The sequence below is a fragment of the Lissotriton vulgaris genome, chromosome 5 (assembly GCF_964263255.1).
Source record: "Lissotriton vulgaris chromosome 5, aLisVul1.2, whole genome shotgun sequence".
NCBI classification, from domain to species: domain Eukaryota; kingdom Metazoa; phylum Chordata; class Amphibia; order Caudata; family Salamandridae; genus Lissotriton; species Lissotriton vulgaris.
The window spans coordinates 100,237,266-100,262,658 of record NC_141693.1 but is presented as its reverse complement, the minus strand read 5'-3'; the positions used below and the strand labels follow the sequence as shown (position 1 = coordinate 100,262,658).

The window sequence follows — 25,393 nt, the reverse complement described above, 5'->3', positions numbered from 1 at the left end:
TGTCTTAATACCTTAAAGCGAGATTATAATCTATTATCCGCATCGAACAGTTTGATTTGGTTATAAAACTAATAACTTTACTTAGCTTTCTGTACTCTTAATTTCTGCCCAACTGAATCTGTGTCTCTTCTACTACGAATGACCGGACTTTAAGTGAGTTGAAAAAGGAGGAGGAGGAGGGGGGAGTGGAGGGTGGCTCTAAAAGGGACGTAGCCTATGTAATAAAGGGCGTGGCATAAACATGTACACTAACATGTAAACTATATTACACAACAGACACTTAAACACTGACCGCCAATAGTTTGCGCTGATTTAAGAGTTTAAGCTACAGGAGTTTAAACAGTGCTTATGTTATAAATATGCGAATTTTTCAAACCTGCAATTGTGAGACTGAATTAAACATTACTGAGGGCTGAGGGAGTAATCTGGGTCTACAGTCTCAAACAACTCCAGTTCTATTCACTGTGTTAGACATGTACACTTCTTTCTCTCCATCTCCTCTTATTCATTCTACGCCTCCTTTTCCCCTTCACTCTCTCCCGACCGCACTTCTTTGCAGCTCCTTCACTTTCCATCACCAAAACACACACCACTGCATTTTTCTTTATTTTCACCTTTTTAGAATGTGGACAACTGCGTGCAGGGCTTAAAGTGGGATGAAAAAACTGGGGGTCTCTCAAAGGGGCGTGGTCAATGTAATTAAGGGCGTGGCTTAAAAACATGCAAGCTAAAAATCTGTCTTTAGCACAGTGTGCCGCCCGACTTGTATTTTGCTGTTCCTGTCATTGCGTCCGGATATGATACAAGTCACATCATACCTACAAGTCAGGACTGTTGGTTTTGTCAGTGGTTGCTAGTTGCATAAGATAAGCAGCAAGTATGGCTTGTATATAATATTGTAACAACTTCCACTTAAAGCCCTGGTGGTGACGCCACGACAATGCTGCTGCTCCTGAGATTCAAAAAGGGGGGAAAATCCAGAGATAAAATGACTCTTTAAATGATTTCCCTTCCCCTACAATGCTCACTTCGATGTGCCTGCTGTTACTGCAGTCCGGGAAAAAAAATGGTCCGCCTGTGCACAAAACTGAGCCCGATAGATACCTGTTTCGAGGCCCCCTCTAAAAAACTGCCGGTGCTCGGATCCGGTGAGACCCAGCCCACTTAAAGCCCTGACTGTGTACCTCCTTGCACGCAATCACAATTGCAGCGGGCCCTCGTGGCAGTTGGTCTGTGCGCTCTACAGAGACAGATTGGTGCACCATGCACTTGGAACACCTTTTTAGACCCACTGGCAGGCAGTGTATATGAAACTCAGTGCCTCTAGTCTTAGGCCCAGAGCCCTCAAACATGGCGCGTTACAGACACCTGGAGGCGACTTTGTCCACAAATTGTACCCCGCAGTAGAGTAATACGCTACATGAAGAAAAATGTAGAAACACCACATCCTGGAAGTAGCGAACACTCTAAGGGAATGCAAGATTAAGTCAAATGTGTGTAATGTAAAAGGGCACAGACTCATCAACATGATTCGTTTTTTTACCTTCACTGTTCAGAAATTGATAACTGCTTTGCCAGTAAAGTGAAGAGTATGTGTATATGTCTCTCTATATATCTATATATATATATAGTCTCCCGGTGCCCATATTATACCTAACACCACATTTCTCGTACTTTCACACCACAAACTGGATGATCAGCGTCTAGAGGCAGTTAATTTTGTGGTGCCGCTATATAAGTGTAGCCATCCGCCCTCCCTTCAAGCCATTGTCTGGTTTGCAATATTACGATATGTCTAAATGTGCATTTTCCCACATTTATGTTGATTACGCAATGTATTTTAGTGGCTGTATCATGAGCAGGCGCCTTAGCGCAGAGCTGTAAGCTTTCAACCGCTTGATCTGCCTAAGGTACATGCCCGTAATTTGGAAGTTCTGGAAGTTATTGCATGAGCTGCGGACAACAGTTTGGTAACCACTTTCCCGTTTTCTGAGCTCAACTTGTACAAGAACTGTGAATTTCCACAATGTCTTAGAAAAAAGCGCAGAGCTCTACATCTGGGCCCCATATACTACACAGGCTGTTGATAAATATACCTCTTCTTTGAATAATGGGCCACTATGGCCTTAATCGTGGTCTTATAGATAGAATCGGACCTCCTATTAGTAGGGGGTGCATAAAAGAATTATATGAACACATAACCTAGCAAACAAACCATAGTAGGAAGTAAAATGGATGACCTGATTCATTGCAACATGTCTCGGACGCCTCCTGGGTGGGCTCTTGGAAGACACTTAGCTCTTTGGTGGCTTATTGGTATGTACAAGACATGCATGTGGCGGTCTTCCATGTGTCTGGTCAAACACATGTATTCTCACACGTGTTACCCAATAAATGCCATGGTGCGAAGAGTACTTGTGTATGATCTGACCAGCTTCCACATAAATGCAATTTGTGGACTGGCTTTGCTTAGGAGAAGACTATATGCAGAGTTTCTTTAAAGCCGCAGAGGTTGCGAAGACAAAGTGACTCAGTTTTGCACACCTAGTTTTTCATCTTCCTGATCTCTGGGTACACAACATGCTGTCTGTCTCCCTTCACAACTGCTTCATGTGGCAATCTGTGCCATTTTCTTGCATGGCAACAGGACCATGAACTTCCCACCTTTCAATCTATGCTCCAAAAAGAAGAAATTATTCCTATAAAAAGGCTCTCAATGGAATGGCCGTACCGCCCATTCTGACCCGAATTGTGCCAAACACTAAACTTTCAGAAACCTGGTCCCACAAACCTTTGATCTAGGACTTGCTGCGTGGGGAAAGTCCTTCAGAGGACACAAACTCGGGAGGCCGGTGTAGAGGTAGGCAGGGAAGAGGATGAAATAAGAAATTGAGTGACAGTTTGCTTTCTTGTGGAGCCAGCCCCCTGGAAGGCCAGGCCTTGGGCTTTGGCCCATTTTGTCCATGTCTTCACTTCTCTGATGGAATAGCTGTGGAGCTGCATGAAAGGGTGCCCTGTGCAGTCATCCGTCATGTGAGAAGCACATGGCCTAATTTTTATCTTGATGGCTCAGAAAACTCAAACTAGAAAAGATCTGTTGAAGATAAGATGAAAACGAGTTGAAGATCCTATGATCGGTGACTGCATGGAACAAAACTCTGAAGACCGTTTCTTTCAGATGGAAACTAAAACGGATGGTGTGCCCCAGGGCAGGTGCCAATCAAACATCGAAGGCCAGGGTGCTGTATCACTTTACATGATCAGGACGAGAATTAAGAGATGCATGTGCTTAGCGTGACCGTGACTGTCATTCAAGTGTGTTTAATTGAGTCATGCTTTCGTTTTTGGATTACTTTTCAAGCGCTTACTTTGGTCTTTTCTGTTGCGCCAAAGCAGACAAACCCTACAATTCCCAGAATGCATCCGTTTGCTAACTGAAATCCAGGTCTAGTGCATTGGTGTCCAGAGTGGCACGAAGATGACTGGCATCTCCAACTGACCATGGATAGGAAAGTTTCTCGGTATCAGACGTTTAGGTCTGAAGACTGAATACAAGGAGGGCTCGCCTGGCTCCTATTTGCCGGGACGAAGATTGACGTGGCAACTAGCAAAGGTGAGCGAGACTCGAAAGAAGTGTGCGAAATAGTGACTGAGGGGGTTGTTTTTTTTTCTTTTTGTCTTTTTCTTTCAATATTTTTAGCGCCTTTGAGGTTTATCGATAAGCATCACAAAAATTGCAAATTCTTGTGGTCTTGCCATTTTCACATGAAAATCGTAATTTGCCACAGTTTGACGCGCAGATTTCTGCAAAGCATAGCTTACTCTGCACGGCTTTGTTTACCTTAAGTATGTGTTCTCCTGCACAAGGACACCTTGCATAGCAAAACTCTGCCATGGGGTATACTTTCTGAGGCCAAAAAAACCTGTATCGATTTTCGAGACGGAAGTACTTGTTTTGATTGGGCAGAAGTTGTGCTTCCACAAAAAAGTGCGTGCTCTCCACAGGCTGGGAAGTATTTATCCAGCTGTCCGGAGCTTGACATTTCAGGGTAGACACATGACCCTTTAATGCTATTGAAATGTCTTCTAATAATTCTATAATTTCTTTTTCTCTGGCAGGAGCACAGATCGGAGGAAGGCAGTCATTAACCTACATGGATTTGTAGGTCTCGCTTAACAGTTAAACTGTCACTTGACCTTTTCAACCTAGACCAATATCATTCACGCATATTCATTTAACTGTGCACAGAACAGACCCCTTGTTACGCCGACAAAGTGATTCCGGTCACTTCACCTGCGGCCAGCGAGAAAACCAGCTAGAGCGCTACAAGGGTAGTCTCAGTGCAGGCGCTATATAGAAATACACTCCGCAAAGAGCACGGCAGTGTGCTCGAGGTCGCGGGTTCTCACTGTGCTGAAGTACTTTCCTCCAATGTACACTGAAATTAATCAAACTCTGTACGACTACGTTTATCAAACTCTCTGTACGTGTATCAAACTATGCCCAATAAAGCGCCAAGAATTGAAACCATGGATTGCCAGCGGGTGGGAGTCCACAGCCTGTGCTCGCTGCTGCGCCAGCAGGCACGGATTTCTTAGCGTAGGTTAAAAATTGCAAGGAAGGATTGAAACGTTGGTGTTTAATATTTTTTTTTAATTCCAGTGTAACATGTATCATAGATTTGCACCCAGCCTGCGCCAACCAGTCTGCATCATGTACACTCTGTGCATGAACAGGCGCCGCCGCCCGTGCGCTCCTCTCCGGTTACCGGACGTCCTGTTAATTGCCGGTTTGTGTTCGCGCTGAGTCTGCAGTGGGAAGGTTTGAGGTGGGCGGTTTTGTAACACGATAGGAAGTGTGTGTGGGAGCGAAATCGGTGGCCACCGCTGCAGACAATGGAACACAAGTTACCCTTTTGTATGAGCAGGTCTCCCGAGGCACTGAACAACAAAGTGTGACTAAGTGTCGCGTCTGGGCGGGGCCAAGCCCTGGTGCGCGGATGAGGCATGTGTGGCTGGAGATGGGGATGCTGCCGTCGGTCCAGGCAGGCAAACGTGGGGTCCCCTCTGGGGATGAGATCGGGCACTAGTCTGGGATGCGCAGTGACTTCTTGGAGTGCACAGAGTTTATTAGTTTTATTAAATAGCCTTATCCAAATATACTCAATACAAGATTCAGAAACGGCGTAAATGTGCATTCTAACTGAAGAATCCTCTGTAGTGACACCATTTGAGTCATAGGCATCAATTTAACCACAGTGCATTTTGGGAGCTGTAGTCCCAGTTCCCAACCGGCCTAGCGGTACAGATTACAATGATTTCGAGAATAAAGAATTGGAAAGAAAATGATCTCACCTTTGGCGCGTAGTGCGGGGAGGGCATTAGTTTAACGCAGTGCATTCTGGAAGCTGTAGTCCCTGGTTCACAGTAAGCGCCTCTTGGGTTGCAGTTCAAGGTGACCGTAGTTGTCTGAATAAAGAGAGCCTGTAATTCAAAGGGATAACGGAGTAAGCACTTGTGATCCGGAGAGGTGGGGGTGGGGAGGCATCTTTGACGATTGAGTGTTGGGGGAATCTTTATTACCCGAAGGCCTTTAGCTGTGAAATGCCCCCTCGACTGGGCACACACCCTCCGGTGTTGAAATAAAATCCTCTAAACCTACTCATTCGCTTCGGCAGAAGCAGCAGGACTTTTTTTTAACCGGAAATTCCAAAAGTCAGTCGTGGTACATCATGTTAGTTAGATATGAATGATGGAATAGAGAAGCGGGAGAAAGGTGAGGTTTTCAGCAAAGAATCTGTTTTGTGACGGGGAGGGAGGTGGTACACCCTGGAAAGAATGGAATAGAGAAGCGGGAGAAAGTTGAGGTTTTCAGCAAAGAATCTGTTTTGTGACGGGGGGGGGAGGTGGTACACCCTGGAAAGAACACGAATCGTACAGTCGCGCAAGGAGTAGTGACCGGACGGTCCAGTTTACACTTATGGTACGGTCATTAATTCTTTTGTTCCCGACTCCGATGGCTTCTCAGGGAATCTCTGGACCCAATGAGTGGGGCAGACTCGGATATCCGGGAGCACGGGGGAGGGAGGGGGCGTTGCAGTAAAACCCAGCGGGTTATTGCAGTCATTTAATGTACTTGGTACTAGTGACTTTGTGGCAGATATTGAATGCGTTTTGCAGTCGGTGGCCATAGAAGTGGCGCATTGTCCTTTGTCTTGATGTATAACCATAGGTTGAGGTGCTTATTGGGGGATGAGACCCGTGTCCATGTCGGTGCAATGGTGGATTGTACCTTGTAGCAAAATCTGTATTCTACATAACCCTGTTCACCACAGTGGCACTGCTGGGCACGCTGTGGAATGTTACGCCTACTGCATCAGTATAGCACATTTACATTTTACGGTTCTAGTTGATGGTAGTCAGTGGGCTCAGCTCAGTTTATAGTCTATTTGGTTGAGTTTCCTGTCTCTGAGTGAATCCCACTGGACAGTGTCCGCAAGGTTGGAGTAGACCAATGGATGTGACTGATGCTGCCTCAGCCCTTCCAAAAAGAACAATTGATGGACCGAATGCAGAACAGTAATCTGCCCCTAAATCCATTGTATTTTTCCCCCTAAATCCATTGTATTTTTGCTCACCAGGCCATCCCATTTTGAACCCAGCCATATGCAAATCAGTCTTGACCCTGTGCCTCATGGGAACAGTCCAGCCCGAACTGCTCAGCCAGGTCCTCCCTGGACTGGAAACAAGTATCCTAGGACCGGTTTCGGGCTTTCAGCCCTTTCAGACTTCCAGACATCGCCCTGTTGTAACTGACCCTGCTTTTCCAATAGCGAAGATGTCCTTGTATGTGTTATTGCTGTTGCGTCTGTTTGTTGATGGTCTTGAATGACTGGCAGGAGTCTGCTGTTGGAACTCACCCCCCGCAGCCCTGGCCCTGCTGCACCTGGGCGGGTCACTGAGGTTTACTTAGCAAGAATGATTGGGTTTCCTCTGCTCGTGGCCTGTGCCTCAGCAGCTGGTTTCCCTTCAGTGATGACACTGACAGCCAAGCACCAGAGAACACTCCTACCAGCCCACTAGACCTATGCACCATCAAAGCACCAGTCTATATGGCAATTAACCTCATTTTGCAGCAAGGAAAGACCAATTATGTAACGTTACTATTGAGCTATTTTCTGTGCATTGCTATTAATGATTCAAATACCGCGCAATGCATTTCTTAGGGAACGATACTTAACATTTTGAATATGTTACTGACTGTGCAGTCAAGTAGTAATTTTGATTTGCACGGACCAGATCTATTGCTGAGAATTTCTGCATTTGCCATCACTGGGGCCATTATGCATCTTCGTTTTGGTTGACTGCTCCATAAAGTTGCACTACTTCACTCCAACAGCTCGAATTTCTTTAACTTTAAAACGTGTTACCGAATTTTTCTCAATGCACAAATTAAAAGCAATGCTTTTTTATGGGATAAGTAATGTGGTCTAGGTTCCATTTGATGTAAACTGCACATACTCTTCTTTTAATGAGTTTTAACCTATTTTATAGGTCTAGAATTAGTCAACAGCATTTGATCTTACTAAAAATTGTTTGTATGTAATATTACATATTGAGATCTTCTCACAGCCATCTTCATGTTTTGTCCAACTGTCATGTTTTAATCCCGCCCACTACAGCATTCAACATGGGCAACGGGTGTGCCCACTCAAGCCAGTGCTTTTGTTTTTAGGTCTCCTACAACAGCGCATGCACTCTCACTTGCGAGATTTTAAAGGGGCTTGCAGCCAACCCATTGCCTAACATTCGTTGGCTTCATTATCTCTTATTTGCTGACTTCTAATAGGCTGGCTTCACTTAGTCTTCATTCGGTTGGAGCATGGACCAACTCCTGATTGGTTCAACTTGATGGGTGTTCTTCCACTGTTTTCACTGTGGTTGAGGCACTACTTTTTTTTTTATCCTTGTTGAACCTAGTACCATGCAATGCCACACACACTTCAAAGAAGCCCTTTTCTCCTTTGAAATGCATGTTTATTGTGACAACATATGTGATCTGCTTCAAAATGTACTTTCACTTAAACTTGGACATGGGTGCAATTTTTTTTTTGTGCAATTGATTTTTTTTTTTTCCCATTCACACATGTGGAGATTACATGACTTGCTCAATCATGGGGGTATTGTACCAAGATCTAACTAGTCATGAACGTTGCTTTTGTAAAATTTTTAAAGATAATAACTACTGAATTAGAAAAATAGATGAGGAAAAAATCTTAATTTTAAGGAAAAGTTTTAGATTTTTTTTATCATATTGTACTATATAAACTGAAAATGTTTGTGAAATGGAAGTATTGTAAGATTTTAAATAATCAAACAAAGAATTTTACTTACAACTAGCATTGGCATAGCTAATAGGTCTAGTCTTTAGAACTGACTCTGCCATTGCCTTTTGTTTATGCTGTACCCCATAGCCATCGCTGGCTTTGGCAATGATTTGCATCCATGCTCTATAACAGAAAGTTGCTGCTGTGCAGTATGGCTAAAAAAAATAAATAAAAGATGCATCTAGTGCTAATGTACTTAAAAAACAAATGTATTACCCCTGGCCGCAACATAGGGCTTTTTGAATTTAGTTTTAGCCACACTGCAAAGCACGTGTGCTTCACAGCATGGGTACAACACCTTGCCAAAGCTAATAGCTCTCATAGGCAAGAACTATTGGCGTTGCCAATGCTTATTCTGAGATCTACTGCATTGTGCTCAAGTGCAATGCGATCACCCATAGAAAAAGTAGTTTCATTCACTTCCAGGGACTTGTGTGCCATTACATACTTATTCACTTATTAACAAATTAATTTATTGCACTTGTATTTTATAATGGAAAGGGTCTGGCAGTTCCCCAGACAGTGGTATTGGGCATTGACTGCTGTTTGCAACTTGTCACATCAGAGGCACACTGCTTGCGACTACAATGCTCGGAAATGGGCTTTCAGCCAATTCCAGAATGGTCAACCGGGTTCACATGCACACTATTGGGCAGCCACCTTTGAATGTGTTTTTTTTTTTTTTTTTTTTTGTTTTTTTACTGAAAGTTTACAAAAATAATCGAGGATCACCTATGACTTCACATGTGTGCAGACATGTGACCCTTTCTTATGTTTTGAAAGAATACTTTACATATATGTAAAGCCAATTGCCTGCCAGCCAACACAAGACCTTTTGGCTTTACCACTGCTTATGTTTAAAAAAAATATTTTTATTCAATTCCCGGAAATGTAAACTTTTTTAAACGCCATCTTTCACCTTTCTATTGCATTTGTTTAAATTGTGAATCCTGGTAGGCTTTTCTACAAATTTCCCACCTACCTAAATGACATTAATTTTTTCATACCTTGTACCCACTTCTGACTGCATTATAATTTTTGTATTTTCCAGTTGATGCAACTTGCCTAAATAGTCAGTCTTGGTGTTCTACCTAGCCCTATGCTGCCATCTGAGATGTGTAACTTTGCTTTTTTGGATGAAATGTGGAGCCTTAAAATATCCTTGTGCAATGCATTGCTGGTGTAATATCAGGACCGGCAGGTGGGGTTTCCCACATTGCAGTGATGCTGATGGTCTTGTACAGATCCACATACCATGCTAGGTAGATGTTTGATGCTCACGAGCCTCTGGTGCAGACTAAGGTGATACCAGAAAGATCCCTTGGCTGTCACCTGCATGTAACACCTGTTGGTAAAGTTGGATTTTTAATCTTCCTAAAGGTTTCATAGTGCCCACGTTGCTTTCAGAGCAATGCTTGCGACCATGAAATTTAGCTCCTCAAATGTGCACCCTTCCTACATCCTCTTGTATTATCTGGGTAGTTCCGCGGTTCCTTGGGGCGTGTATTAAAATTCTCTAGTTGGGTGATATTGAGATGTACACCATTGCAAGCACATTGGGTGATCCCGATTACCAATGGCCGCATATTCTCAATGTATATATTCAATTACAATATACATCCTTAAAAGTTTGGTAGAAGAGAGCCTATACTCCGTATGCAATCAAGGGTCGGGTCATAATGTTAAGGCATTCTATTTTGATTAAAATATTCTCCAGTTAAGATCCAGTTAGTGCATTCCAATGGCCTTCCTTGCTTAATTGTAGTCCAACTGTTACAAGAATTTTAGATTGATTAATTTGCTTGATTGTTTAAAACCAAATGAAATAAGTTAGTCAGCTAAAAAGTTAATCTTTAAGAAACCTTTGTATGAAGTTTCACTCCTGAGCTCTTATGTTTGTGTGGTAGCCATGTTTTGGTCCTACACCATTACGGATTTTCTCTTTATTCTGTTAAGCTAGACCGGCACCATCCCTGTTCCAAATTCCATCTAACCAATCATTGTTTTTCTTCTTATTGCAGCAGCCCGCCAACATGGAGGTCGATCACCCAGAATTCCAGAAGGCCGGGAAGGAGCCAGGTCTGCAGATATGGCGGGTCGAGAAGTTTGACTTGGTGTCTGTTCCAAAGAACCTGTATGGAGACTTCTTCACCGGTGATGCATACGTGATCCTGCACACGATGAAACTGAAGAGTGGGAACTTGCAGTATGATCTCCATTTCTGGCTGGGTAAGGCGCTGTCCTCCTCTGTGCAGGGTGACGACGTTTCGCTTGGACTCCCTGATGAAGCTCTGGCAGTAGAACCAGTTCAGTTGCATGCTTGCACGACTAGAAATTCCACCAACTTCTGCTCTGTATTGGAATGTTCCTTTTTTAAAGAATGATTTACTTCATACGTTTTTCATTGTTCATGCATGCAATTCTAATTTGCAGAACCGTGCATGCTGGTTATTCATAGCTCTTCCAATTATGATTCGAGGGACTTCCCAGGTAAATTTTGAGTCCCTATTCGCTCCTAGGCTATCCTGACACCAGAAAGGAGCTACTTAATATTATAACGTTAGTTTAGAGCCTCTCTGCATTTATTTTGAATGCCACTTCCCGCATGTTGATTACGAGTAGCACTCTGAAAGAAGCTGCACTGCCCGGTCACCTGCCCCATGTATAAACTGTGTGTGGATAAAGGTTGAGGGAGGTAAGCGCATTGCTTTTTGTGAATTCTGGATAATCTGTCGTTCATAGCTAGGTGGAGTAGTGTCTGAAAGCAGGGCCAAGCTTCACCACTGGCAAATATCAATTTAATTGTCTTCTGGTGCCAATTTAGGAACAGATTAACTTAGCATGCCACCACTAAATAGTTACCAGGTTGATTAGAAGTGCCGGTTATGCACCTTCTGCCAAGGGGGAGGCTGAGTGGTTCTACAGTCCCCTACATGCCAAGTTTGCTCCACAATGGCTGTGGTGTCGCCATCTTTTGGGCAGAAACCACTTAAGTGAACCTTCCCACATTCACTGAATGAGACCAGGGAACCTAATATTTTAGAAATTGGCCTCTTAATGCGCTGCCTTACATGATTATGTAACTCTGTGGTGGTTTCAATCCATAACTTAAGTGAGAACGCACATTAAAATCCGCCTATTAAAAGGTTGAAATATCATAAAATGATTACATCATGGTGGGAAACACCTGAGATACTGAGTCAAATGTACTATTCTGTTTGAGTTACACATATATTAAACTGCAAATGTCTTACCCTGTGGGGGAAAGGGAAGGGGTGGTCCTTGGACCAAGCAGGGCCTACTGTACCTTGCTAATGTCGATTGAGGTTTTTGCATCTGATGTCCTTAAGTTTGTCCTCCTATGGCTGTACAAATTGAACCAAGTTCAACCCTTTAGCACGGGACTCCGACTGTTAGTGATGGCGAACAGTCAAGGTGAACAGTCAGTCTTCTCAGGGTGGTAGTATGGGTATCCAGCTCACAAAAACCCATATTAATTGTGCAAGTATGTGAAACTCTGTGCTAGACTTTCAAGGAGAAACTTTCTTTAATGTGCATTATAACTAAATACTAAACATGGGAAAATGTACACAATGCAATTTAGTGTCCTGGCGCTAGAGTAGATCAGCTTCTGCATTGTGATCCCAACCGGTCCCTCGCTGGGTTTGGTTCTACAGTCATTAGTCTCCGGTTCAGATTACCCCATACTCTTGTGTTACTGTACAGTTTTATTTCAACTCCCTTCTTTGGTAATCACCCAACTACCAGCCTATGAACTGGCTGGTGCTCCTCTGGTAGCCTCCAGGATCCTCTGATCCTTGCTCGCTCTCACTCTTCTGGGATCAGCACACGCATGCCGTGCCTCTGTCTCCTCTGCACTCGTGATGCAGTGGCAAGGGTACGCGACCATTCCACTTCGTTTAAGACCCTTCCTGAGTCAGTGTCCCACTTGTCCCGAAGTAGAGGATGAGATGATGGGGAGTGTAAGGAGAACCTTTTATAACCATCTGTGTTTAAGCCCAATCCCATAGTGTTGATGGCCTGGACAAGTGGGTATCTGTCTGGTTTGGTGTTTACTATTGAGTCGATACGTCATAGTGTTGAATATATCTGCGCTTTAAAAGCTCACTCCTCTGGAGAGCGAACTGTTTGAGGAGAGCCACTTCCATACGCTTCTACTAGAGGTCTCTCGATGGTAGAAGATTGGCATTATACCACTGTGATAGGTGTCCCCGTGTAAGAGGGCCACGGGGACAAGGTAAACTGGGGAAAGGCATGCCTGGAGCATAAGGGAGAGCCCTATTGGTGCAGCAGATGACTATGGCATAGAGCCACTTGGAATAGCCCATGGTGGGTGCTCTGGCACCAGAAGCCTTTTGAGGTTGACTGGGTATAGACTGGTGACCCTTATAAGTCTCCTCAAGTGATAGCCTTGTCAGCCACTGACTCCCACTGGAGTTGGGTGGAGAGGAAGTAGCTTGTAGGCTGGAACCCCAAACCCTCATACCAGAACCGATAGGTGCAGTTTGCCAAGATCCACCCTGTGGTGACCTGTGTGCTGCATTTGCTCCCCTAAGAGCACATCTAGCCCCTGGAAAATAATCCAAATGCTAGGTTTTAGACCATGTCTAGAGCACTTCTCCTTAGACCCACTAAACGCCTGATACATGTTTTGTGTAGATGTGAAACCCCTGAAATTCTAGAGCAAGTGCGCCCAGCTAGCCTTCCTTCCCAGCTCAGCAGCATAGGCAAAAGCGGTTTGCATCTTCTCTCCGCTCAACAATGCTCGACGATTTCAGACCTCTTCCTCCCATACACCAGCTCATGCCACAGGCCACTTCTTTGTTGGTGGAGCAGTCCATTTCCTGAGTCAGACTTCCTGTAATGGTCTGTAGCTTCCTCCTCTGAGAGATGCGGGTTTCTGCTTTCTTGGCACGCACCATGGTTCTTACAACCCTGTCTCCCCCTCTACTCCTGCCATCTCTTGAAACCATAATTGGGGTGCCAGGTGGTGGCTCCGAGAGCTAAAATGTCAATCCCTGGAAGCTTGCAGGCTAGACTTGGACTTTAATCATTCGGATGTTAATGCAGTAAATTAGCTGCTTAACTAATCCCTTTCATTGTTAGTTGCAGATCATTCAATTTGTGTTGTTTATAAACTGACAAGTTTATTCTGTGTGCAGTTTGGAAGGGCAGCATCTGGTCAATTAGAAAACCATTGGGAGATTGTGTTATATATGTGGTGATAGTGGTGGTAATTTGTGGATATTTCCTGAGTTTGTTGCAAATTTCTTGAGTCGCTGACCCATGTGCCACCCTCTTTTGTCCCTGAAGGGGACGAGTGCTCGCAGGATGAGAGCGGAGCGGCTGCCATCTTCACTGTGCAGATGGACGACCACCTTGGAGGATCACCGCGCCAGAACCGGGAGGTGCAGGGATACGAGTCCTCTGCATTTCTTGGTTACTTCAAGTCTGGCATCAAGTACAAGGTGCGTAAGGGGATGGTCTTGACGATAGAGAAAGAGGCAAGACTGCTTCTCTCCTTAGAGTGAATGGCTGGATGAGTGTTTGTAGAGTGATCTACTGGGATAGCCGTCTTTAGCCGCTTTGCGTACACAGTGAAGAGGCTGCTTCTTGGTTGTGCTGCTTGTCTGGGGAAAACTGAATTGTTGCAACCATGTTAAATCTCATCTTTGTACAAGATTCTGTTCTACTTTAAGTAGAATAATGGTCTTTGACTGTAGACCTCAATTAAATTAGGTTGCTGAGATAATGAAAGTGAGATCACACACACCCTTCAACTCCTATTGTCATCACTAAATTGCCCCACCCATAACCGCATCCTGTTTTTAAAAAAGTTTTTTTATAGTGCAAATTTGACCCGGTATGGGGTATCGTAGCGCTTTACGTAGCACCAGTTGCGTTGCATGAGGACACTCATTCATTTTTGTTAGGCATGGGCAGATGAAGTGATTTGCCCACAATCCCAGCATGTTAAGCGTCTGTGCCAAGACTCAAACCCGGGTCCCCAGGTTCGTGGTTGACCACCCTAGCCGTTAGGCCAACTCCTCTCCCCGAGGAGTCGTTTGCTGCTGAGGGATTAGAGTTTGAGTAGGAAGTAAAGAAGTCCCTTGTGGCCCTGTTCACATTGTTTTTCTAGCATATTTTCTAATCATTGAGACGATGTATAGAAGAATGTATGTTGATACTTTGCATACCATTTATTCGCATGATTTTAGTGCGATGTTTGTACATGCATTTATAACGCAAATGGTTTATGCTAATTAAACATTGCACTTAAATCACCCAAACACTCGCACACTGTAGTACCCTACACTACTCACACCCCACTACACTAAACCCTAATACACTACCACCTACACGACCTTCCCCTTTCCTCCTGGTCTGACCCTACACTCTAACACTACACTTCACGACCCCCCAACACTACCTTAAAACACTATTCCCAGCACGACCCTGCCCCTACCCCAGTCCTGTCCCTACACACACTAGCCTGCATGACCCCAAAACTACCCTAAACCCTGAAACACTACCCTACACTAACACCACAACACTGCCCTAAACCCTAAAACACCATACCCTAAAACACTACCCTACACAAACACCACTACCCTAAACCCTAAATCACTACACCTGCATGTCCCTTCCCACTCTACACTACACAAACACAACCCTGCACGACCCTAAACTACACCGCCCCGCTTTCGACCCTCCCCACGCTACACTCCACAAACACAACCCTAAAAACTACACAGCCCCACTTACCGCTCTTCTCGTGGTCCTTCTTCTCCGTCATGTGTAATCTCCGTCTTCCTGCATAGTCAGTGCTGCACCTCGTTGTTTGGAAACAGAAGCGCCTCCTTTTCCAAACAACAATGTGGATAGCATACCATTACAACGCATGCGTTCTAATAACGCATGGGTAGTAATGGTACGCAATGTTACATCGCGAGTGTAGTAACGCTTGCGAAGTAACGCTATGCGGACAAAAATCTGCGTACTAAAGGTAATTACTGTATAGAAGTGGGAGGGTCTGGGTACAAAGGACAAGCCGGGGGATAGCATCCACTATCCCCACCTATAGGAGCACCTATGGTGAATAAAGCGCTCTCACAATCATTTGTGTTAAACAAATGCTGTTGACAGTAAATAAGAACACTCCCACACATACCCAGATACTGTGGAGTATTACATGGCAACATCTTCATATTAAAGTTTGCATTAATGTGTTGATAATACTCAATTAAAACCATTTATAAAGAAATGGATGACGGACTTCTACCCAACTGACAAGATTTGCCCTGCAGTACTCACAAGACATTACCATGCTCCAGTGCGATGGAGTTAATCCAAGTGGCAAAAGAAAAACACTAAAGTTTAACAAACTGACCAAACTTCATCAAAGCACTGTGCCCTTACCCTATGGAAATCTAGGAGTACAATATCCCATCGCAAACTCTATGTAGCGTGTTTTGAATAGAAACCCAGAACTAATATCCTTTGTCTCAGATATGGACTGAACTGTGAAATTTATTCCCTTTTCTATTGCCCTTTAGGCTGGTGGTGTGGCATCCGGGTTCAAGCATGTGGCTACCAATGAGGTGAACGTCCAGAGGCTGCTCCAAATCAAGGGTCGTCGTTTGGCGCGAGCCATTGAAGTCCCTGTGAGCTGGGAGAGTGTCAACACTGGAGACTGCTTCATCCTGGACCTGGGTGAGGTAAGTTTGCCAGAAGAAAATGGATCAATTCTTGTGTCAATTTAGAAATTCAGTGCCCTCATTCTCGCTATCACTTTATCTTGAGCCCCCTCCCCCCAAGAGTACCACAGGATTGCATCAGTACTTCTAATGTGTCCATTTGTATTACAGGAAATTTTCCAGTGGTGTGGATCCAAGTCCAACAGATTTGAACGACTGAAGGCTACGAACATCTCTAAGGGCATCCGTGACAATGAAAGGAGTGGCCGTGCCAAAGTCTTTGTGGTGGAAGATGGCATGGAAAGAGAGAAGATGCTAGAGGTAGACTTGGCTTCTACATGCCTTTTTTTTTTTGGTTTTTATCTCTTGACCTACTGGTCTGATGTGGGCCCTATTTATCTATTGGAAAATCCTATTAACTGTGTTGAATCCCTGTTCTTTGTGTTGATAAAATGGCAACTCTGATATTATTCATTTCTATGCGTTCTGTGCCATGCTTTTCCAAGTCCTCCATACAAAATGTAAAATGTGTGACTTTCCTCTTTCCTACTGGAAAAGCCAGTTTGTTTATTCATTTTGTTTTAAATTTGATTCTGTTACAATTCCATCAAAACTAGGGTCCTTGGGTTAGTTAAGGGTTTAAACAAATCTTTAAGTGCTCTTGATACAAGCATTTTGCTCACTAGAACACTTTGACAATTAGTAAGCCCGCAGCATCATGGGCCGTAGTGGTGTAAGACATAATGGCGACCAAAGCACTTTAGGAAATATGTTTTAAACCTGAAAGAAGTACAATAAAAGGTTCCAAACACACTGCACATGTAGGGATTTTTTTCAATAACAAGAAATAAACTGGTGGGACTTTTTTGTTGAATTTTTTTTAGACTCAGTGTTGCTTGTGTGCCGCCTTTGAAATCCTCTCCCCACCCCCTAGAGCCCTGGCTTGGTTGTCTGTGCTTTGATATTTTTTCAAAAATGTCCTGTCTAGATATAAAATTTTATTTACCTTGCCTGATATTGCCAAAATGCTTAAATCTATTTGATTTCTAGTGTAATTTTGTAGAAAAAATATCTAGGTGTGCAGTCTAATACTACTGCCATGTCCATTAATCTGTTCTGATGTCTCAAATCTTCCACATATACAATGTTTTTTCAACAGCACTTTATTTTTAAAGACCATGTAACAGCACAAGCGTTATCTGTAAAGCATGTTATTATCCTCAACACCCTACAGATAATTGCTAGTTTCAAACCTCAGACGTTGACACATCTTGCAGTTCCAGTTACTCGGCACGGTTGCCTACTGTTCAACAAGGGGTGCCATTCTCAATACGGTCCCCGAGCTCGCGCCTTTAGACTCCACAAGGCTGGTTGCATCTGGCATAAAGTCTGGGGCAATTGCAAACAAAACAGGTGATGGACCGAATGTGGATCAATGTCACACATTCATCCCAGTCCAAAGATCTGGGCCCAAATCCATTGTTTTTTTGCACTCCACACCACCCTGGGTTAGACAATGGTGATATGCAAATCAGCTCTGACCCTGTGCCCCATGGGAACAGTCCAGTCCGAACTACAAAAGCCATGTTTTTCCCAGAACGGAATCAAGCATCCGAGGACCGGACCGGTTTCGAGGTAACACCTCATCAGCCCGGCTAGCTTGACTCCAGTGGTGTGGAGTGCCTGGGACCCACGTCTGAGCATCCCCAGCGCACTTAGGGCGGCAATTGCAAACAAAACGGGTGATGGACCGAATGTGGATCAATGTCACACATTCATCCCAGTCCAAAGATCTGGGCCCAAATCCATCGTTTTTTTGCACTCCACAGGTTGCATCTGGCATAAAGTCTGGGGCAGTCATAGACCTTTGCCGCCTCCGCATATATATATTTTTTTTTTGGTCGAGCCATGCATTGCAGCGCATGTGGTGCTCGCTCTGTGAGGCATGCTGTAGTAGAGTATGTCTTAGAAGTGGAGTGGAAGCCTGCCCATCTTTTTAATTGGCTGGCGTCATCGTCCATGGTAAATGCTGGCTTCCGATTGATAATGAGGCTTCTTAGTCCCTCCTTGTTACCGCCCTGTCCTTTTGTGACCGCCCATTAGGACTGGATCTTTTACTTGCGGCGTTACACTGTATCCTTTAGTCTGTCAGCACAATTATTTTTTTCATTCTGCTTTGGCAATGGTGACAGCTTGTTATTGTCAGGCAATGGTTTTGTTATGCCACTAAAGTAGCAATACATAACTTCAGGAAACTTTCCTAGCTAATCTTTAACACCTTAGCAGCTATGGAACGTCCAGCTCCAGTGCTGAACTTTCCATTGCGCAGGTGAGGTTCGAACGGCCGACGGCAGCACTCCTGAGGTAGTGATGCCGTTGGACTAGGCGCAGCACTTATGAGGTTAACAGACTTAAAAGATTGTTTTGATCCCCTGACTTCCGGGAGGGCTGTAGAGCGCCTCTGGTGGCCTTGCGGCTCGTTTGTAGAAGAGTATTTGTACGCTGGCTTATGTGAAATTCATATATTGGCAACGCATGGCCGTCTGCAGAGCCTGCAGTAAGGCTCGTGAAATGCCAGGTTAACACTTCCGCCGTGTTAGGGTTCAGGGTACCACACATTTTTCCCTAAAAAGGACAACGGCTCGTGAGCACAAGACTGTTTCGCTTCAGATTTTCAGCGGGAGGAAGGGACCCATTTTCAAGAACATCAATTATCTCTGCACCGATTCCACTTCTGTTTCGTTTTAACCTTGAAACAGAATGGTTGTGTGTGCTGTGACTGCCATCTGGTGGTGAAGTGAAGCAAATGCATTTGCAATGTAACAGGTCTTGGATTTATGAGTTTGAGCTATTGACATTGCAAATAACAATGCCTTTTACTTTTGTTTTTAAAACCTAAATAGAAGGTATTGTCATTTACAATGCCAATATCTTAAACCCGCGTAAATGCGAGACCTATTGCATTGCAAATGCTGGTCTTCTTTCCCCTCCAAGGTTTGCAACTAGATTACAGCCGTCATGCCAGTCTGTGTTTAAGCTCAAGGCCTTTCAGGCACGTTTTGTTTGCAAGGATCTCGGTAACTTAAGGCTTCACATGAAAAAGACTGATCTACGAAACACCTAGATGAATAAAATGTACTTAATGCGGCATTGTTTTAATTGGGAGTGACTGGCGCATGGCTTAGCCGTAAACCGAGCGGTCGTAGAACAATCTCTCATTGCGTTTCTTATTTTTCCACAGAACTCTTTAGATTCTACTGCTAAGATTTTGAACAGCAATTTCATTTTTTAATTCTGTTCCTGCTCTAATAGCAAATGAATCTGAGCAAATGCATCATTATCTTACAGCATTTCCTATCTGGCTCCTCTAAAGCCTAGCCTTTGAGCTTGCAAGAAGTTGTTGCGTGTTGCTGGCCTAGAGATTAATCCACGTTGGACACTTCGGGATGTGTGAGAAAAGAGGTGCCATGTGGTGTGTGTTGTATGCAATCATTATTCCAGGCCCAGAACTGTTTGCTTACAGAATAGAAAGAACTTTAAAAATTAAAAACTTTGGAAAAAATACGAAAAAAATGTCAAGCCTATGTAACGTCTAGCAAGGTTTTTCTGTGTTTTTTGTATGAAACTGACCGCAACTTCCCTGACGACGCATCGTTCTCAAACCGTCGACACAGACCCGTCGGCCCTGCACACAAGTACTTCAGCACCTCTGCAGCTCTCAGCCCAAGCTGACCTGAGGAGCCGGGACTCAGCTCAGAGGGTCCTGGCAGCTGGAACCATGTTCTAGATCTGAACAGGTTGTAGACGGAGTTACTCCTACTAAGCTATTCTCCATCCATGCTTGGACCAGTAACATGGCGTAAAGAATATGGTGTTAAACAAGGACTTTCTGCTCCCATCAGTTTCTTCAGCATCTTTTTTTTTTTTCTTTAGCTCAAATGAAGGAATGGAAGTGTATTTACACTCCTTCTGGTATGCAAGCCTGAATGCTCTATTAAATATAACATATTAACCCCCAATTATTACATTTTAAAGCAGTAAAACTCATCAAATGAACAATTGACATGTATATACAAAAAGCCAGACGATACGTTTTGTATAATCTATACGAAATGCATTAAAATATTGATAGAACAAAACTAATTTGTTTTTCCAATTAGGTCATTACACTAGTCATTTACAGGTAGTGGCAACTGTCTGCCTCCTGACTTGGTTTCCTTAAATTTACATGGAACCAGGAGTGCCAGCTCATGGGGGCACTGGGCACCCAGTTGAAACTCGAAAATTAAAGTCTAAATTCCGATGGGGTCGGTCAGGCTGATGGACCGCTTTGTGATAAAATGTCATATTTCACCCAATCTGCTATAGGGTCCCTCTGTAATTTACTAAAAGTTGTGGCCATGCTGCTCTTTTGGTGGCCCTCTGAGCGAGTTCCTCATAGGCAGCCTTTTGGAACTTCTGGATTCTCCTCATAACCTTCTGGGGCGGGGACATCAAAAGGAAGCCACTGCAAACCAGTCTGGTCCCAATATGGCTGGGCTAACGTGGCTCAATATATTTGCAGTTATAAACGGCTGTAGCCTATAGTTTGTTTGCAGCGTACACCCACTTGTAATGTGAGTATTTGCCTGCTCTATTTAATAGTAAATTGTTTGTCAAACTGCCCCTAGGTAGTTTGACTATTTTGCGACAAATTCAAAAGCCCTCCTGCCCTCTATAGGTTGCAAAGATTTTGACCAACTCCCAACCCCACTTGGTGCAAATTGGTTTTGCTAGAATTGAAAGCAAGCCAGCTGTTTGATCCATCAGCTGTCTGCCCGATCCCATCATTTCTCCAGTAATTGCAGGTCAAAGGGAGGAGTTATTGGTTTATATTTGTGATTCGTGAAGGTCATCTGTTTCGGCAGAGCAAGCCGTTTTTCAGATATTTGCACTGGGTGCTGGGGTGCAAGCATTTAAGCCTACCTGCTGCGCCAGACACTGAGCCGAAGATAAAAAGTAAGAAAATATGCTACTGGGGGGTCTTCAGTTGCATTTAGACAGAACTGTTCTTTTCAATCCATTAAGGTATGGGATGGCTGAGGAGCAGATGCAATCCAGAAGAAAAACCTCATCACACAGATTCTCCCACAATAATAAATTAATAAAATACAAAAAGTAAAGGCAGTGTCACTAAAATCCAATTTAGATCTTGTCAAATGACCAGAGCTCTATACAACTCATTGATGTAGTAGAGGCTCAACACTTAAAACTGATGCCAAGTTTATTGATCGTAACCTTGCACGGTACAGCCATTGCATTTTGGTCACAAACTCCAACTCCCCGTTTACCAACTGTTAAAGGAACTTCTTGAACTCTAAATTCTAATGTGGCATCACAATGTCTTCCCAGCCTTGTACTATATACATTCTGATACATAAAATACCATTACATTACAACAATTGACTGTTTTTGTCTGTTGGACCAGCAAAGAAGGCAAAATGAGTGTCCTCTCTTAAATGCAGGACCACTCGCTTGTCGTCAATGCATCCAACATGAGGGGTACTTTCTAACCCAAAGAGAAGATTCATAAACCCGGTCAGCATTTAGCAACCATTGTTGCATTAATTAGTTCACCAAATGGAAAATGTATTGTGCAAAAATATATAATGTATTTACAGGAACAATATAGGTTTACTTCACATTATCAACCACCCATATAACACATAGTGGAATTCACATAATCATTTAATTCTGCACTCCATTATATTAGCAAACACATTAAACAATGTTTAGATGCCTTTCCCGATAACATATGAGAAACCGATCAATTATTGGTGATTTTCAGCCTAACCTGAACATCTTTTCTCCAGTTTTGGCCTGTACATAACTGAGCCTTCATCAAGCCAACCATACTTCATTGCACAATAGTCTTGCAAGATCCTCTAATGTTAGTGAAATTGACTTTTACTGTACATGAAAAACCTTTCTTGTTCCCAAATGATGGAATAAAAGTCAAGAAGGTTGTTTTAAAAATGGAAGATTCATCTGGATCTGTTGCCACCATTCAATGATCAGATTCAGCAAGAGAAGGGGCCAGTTACGCTCATAAGATATCTCAGTAAGTGCATTGCACTTGCACTTGATGGAACCTGTAGTTTTACAGGTTCAAATCCTATAAGGGAAAAAATAACCTAATGGTTTCCAAGACCATCAAATTGGTCTGAGCCGGGTAATGGTAACTCAGGCTGGTTACTGTGCTCCTGGTGCACAAGAATGTCATCGACTCATTGTACAAAAAAAGTTATTTCTTGTAAATCTGCTACCAAACAAGGCTCAATTCAACTATGCAATTGGGAACGTTTTGGAAATGTTACTTCATATACAACTTTTGTCTGTCTGTGAGAAAATTACTATTTAATTGTTTCTTCTTCAGGTCCTTGGAGACAAGCCAGCGCTGCCTGAAGGTGCACCCGATGACGTCAAGGCTGATGCATCCAACAGGAAGCTGGCGAAACTCTACAAGGTAAAGCATGCCCTTTGGATTTTTTTTGACCAGGTTCTGGTCCTAGACCTGTGATGTCACAGGGCTTACATTTGTGCCAATCTGGATGGAGAGAAAGTTCTCTGGCTTAGTTGCTTTCACCCTGAAGATTTGATTTTTATTCAGTTTGTGCATTGACCAGAAGCCGTGCTCTTCTGTAGAAGTCTGTATTCAGATTGAAGCGATTTGTACTTTTTACATGCTGGCAGTTGCTCCTACTCAGTCGCATCCTGTTCTTTTTCACTTGACTTCATTTAAACTTCCCCACAACTGTGTTCTAGATGCAGGGCCTCGTGTTGCAAGGCTCATGCGGCTGCAATTCATTTTAACCTGCTCAACTGTCCCTGCATCGAAGTTTGGGCTAAAATAAAGCCATACAAAATATCTCTCGAGCTGAAGTACAAGTTATTAAACCCCAGCATAGGTTCTCACTGTGATACATGACGACTGATATTCCAATTTTTTTTTTTTAAAGATTTGGGGTAACGAAGGAGCAGGCATGTGATTGAGCGACTTATGGCTGAGCGCAATAACTGATCTCATTTGGTTGTGTTGTGTTGACCAGTCTTGATGTGTTTGTCAGAACATGACCAAAGCGAGCATTTAAACCCAAGTACACCCTTGCTTAGCAACTGAGCACCTGGAAAGCTTACTGTGCTGAGCAATCCTTCGCTAGAATGCTAGATATTCAGTGACCGTGCTGAGCTTACATTTATTTAGTAATGGTAAGTGTCCTGGAAGGCATTTTAAGAATGGATCCTTTTTTTGACACCTCTATATACTACGAACCAGGTCCTAACTGGAAACTGTGCTGCACAGGAGAGGGTACGAGTAGTCTGGGGTGTACTTTCGGTCCAGTATCTAAGTTTTAGGGGTATCTGTGGTCCATGAAGTTGATTATCTGGTTTTAAATTAAATCTCGGATCTTCCCAAAGAATGTGATACACTGAATGGATCATAAAAGATCTCTGGGGAGGAAGAGTGGAAGTATGTAGAGTTGCATATGAAGGAAAGCACTAATGTTTGATTGTGTACAACATGAAGGAAATGCACATTGAGCTCCGAAGCTCCTGATAGCCCCTGCGATGTAGCGTTAGCATTCAATCAGGCACATGAGCATTGCTTAGTGCAAAGCTTTGCCTTCTGGCGGTGGCGTGGATCCAAGCACTGCGTGCTTCAAGTACATAAACACTACAAATACCAAACTAGAAAGATGAGCGACTCAGTAGCACAATAGGATACCTAAAAGGTAATGCCACTTTCCATTTTACTCACTGGTCGAAACTGATCTCCATAATGTGCTCGATAGCAGCTGTTTTTCAGATGTTTTGATTTTTTCTTATCACGAGTGATTTGTGCTCCCTAACCCCATAGGTTGGCCTTCTAAAAGACTCCAAATGCACTCTGACATCTAGATGGTGTCTTCAGAATTCCAAAGAGTAAATCAAAAAACTGTGTCCGAATTATTGTTCAGTAAACACAGAAAAGGTGATCAGAGGAATGCTTGTAACAAAGCTAAATACAAGCAATCACTCAGTGTAGCATTCCAAATCATCGCTCTTTTGCCCACCATGCCTCCTCAGGTTGGATCCAGCCGTAAGCAAATCAGAAATTGACCCTGCTCCCATAGGAACAGTCCAGCCCAACCTGCCAGGCCCTGAACTGGAACACAAGCAACCCCTTTCAGGAGTTGCATCTTGCCAAACATAACTTTGGTATCCCTCCAACGATTGTTAAACTATATTAACTAAAAATAAGGTTTAGGTTTGTCTTACTGTATATCAAAAAAGGAGCTTTGGTGGTTCGAGATGCATTGGAAGACTTTTACTACTCTATACAGGGGTTTAAGCCATGGCTAATGATGGTTTCATGTATAATCTTGAAATGAATCATGTGGCCTTAGCCCTGTTCCTAGTGGGTGTGGTTGTTTCTGCTTTTTCCTGGACACAGACAACTCTCCCGATCTGGCATATCTATAGAACCTTGTTATTCCACCTCCATGGCACGATCGCAGATACTGAGCAGAGCAGTCCTTTCTCCCTCTTGGAAGGGCACGATGCGATTTCAAAAGGAAACTATTTTCAAACTTTCCAGTTATGACTTCCATTCATACAAAGTGTTGGTAGTGACTGCATCTTGTGATGTAACTAAGCAAACCTCGACATCACTTTTCGCAGCTTTTGGAGGTCTAGGGTTGTCGAGATCAGGAGTACCTGAAGCTTCGACAGCTCCATCCTCATACTTTCATGTCTGGAGACTTCACGCTTGCAAATGTTGGCAGACTTAATTTCAAGAAACAAAGCGACAAACAATCCAAGCTGTGTTCTCATGACATTCAGATCCCTGGTACTGTTCCTAGAGATTGTCAGCCTGCAGTCCTTGGAGACCCTCTAAGTTTAACTTTTTGGAGACTTGCTTACCTGCTTCCATGCATCTAAGAACTGATTCCGCTGACAGGAGGGAATAAGCACCTCCGATTAGGCAGATTGAACTCGTAAGCAAGATATGACTGGCCATTGCGCCGCTCTGATTTAGGCTGAGATCCGCTGGTCTGAAACTCACTCATCATCCTGTCTTGAGACCCGCTGCGACCACCCACTGGGACGCTTAAAGGGTCGAAACGTCTACGCACATCATAGGACCAGAACAGTCAGGAACCTGATAGGAACACCAGGAACCCTTGGTTGCAAATCGCCATCTAGTCAATAAAAATACTTGTATATAGTTGTACATAGGAACTTTTGTTACACTGTATATTCTTTCAC

At 43.6% G+C, this 25,393-nt stretch overlaps 1 protein-coding gene across 9 annotated transcripts in view; it reads left to right on the top strand.

Annotated features, from left to right (window-relative positions):
* GSN (gelsolin) overlaps nucleotides 1-25,393 on the top strand; it is a 190,361-nt gene that overhangs the window by 78,962 nt on the left and 86,006 nt on the right. For 6 of the 9 annotated variants that reach the window (XM_086920981.1, XM_086920976.1, XM_086920975.1 and 3 more), the window contains exons 2-6: nucleotides 10,409-10,616; nucleotides 13,722-13,876; nucleotides 15,965-16,126; nucleotides 16,277-16,426; nucleotides 22,521-22,610. In XM_086920981.1, the coding sequence (XP_086777107.1) occupies nucleotides 10,421-10,616; nucleotides 13,722-13,876; nucleotides 15,965-16,126; nucleotides 16,277-16,426; nucleotides 22,521-22,610 (753 nt within the window). In that variant the 5' untranslated portion in view covers nucleotides 10,409-10,420. The remainder of the gene's footprint in view (nucleotides 1-10,408; nucleotides 10,617-13,721; nucleotides 13,877-15,964; nucleotides 16,127-16,276; nucleotides 16,427-22,520; nucleotides 22,611-25,393) is intronic. The other 3 variants (XM_086920982.1, XM_086920977.1, XM_086920980.1) reach the window with 1 other exon arrangement.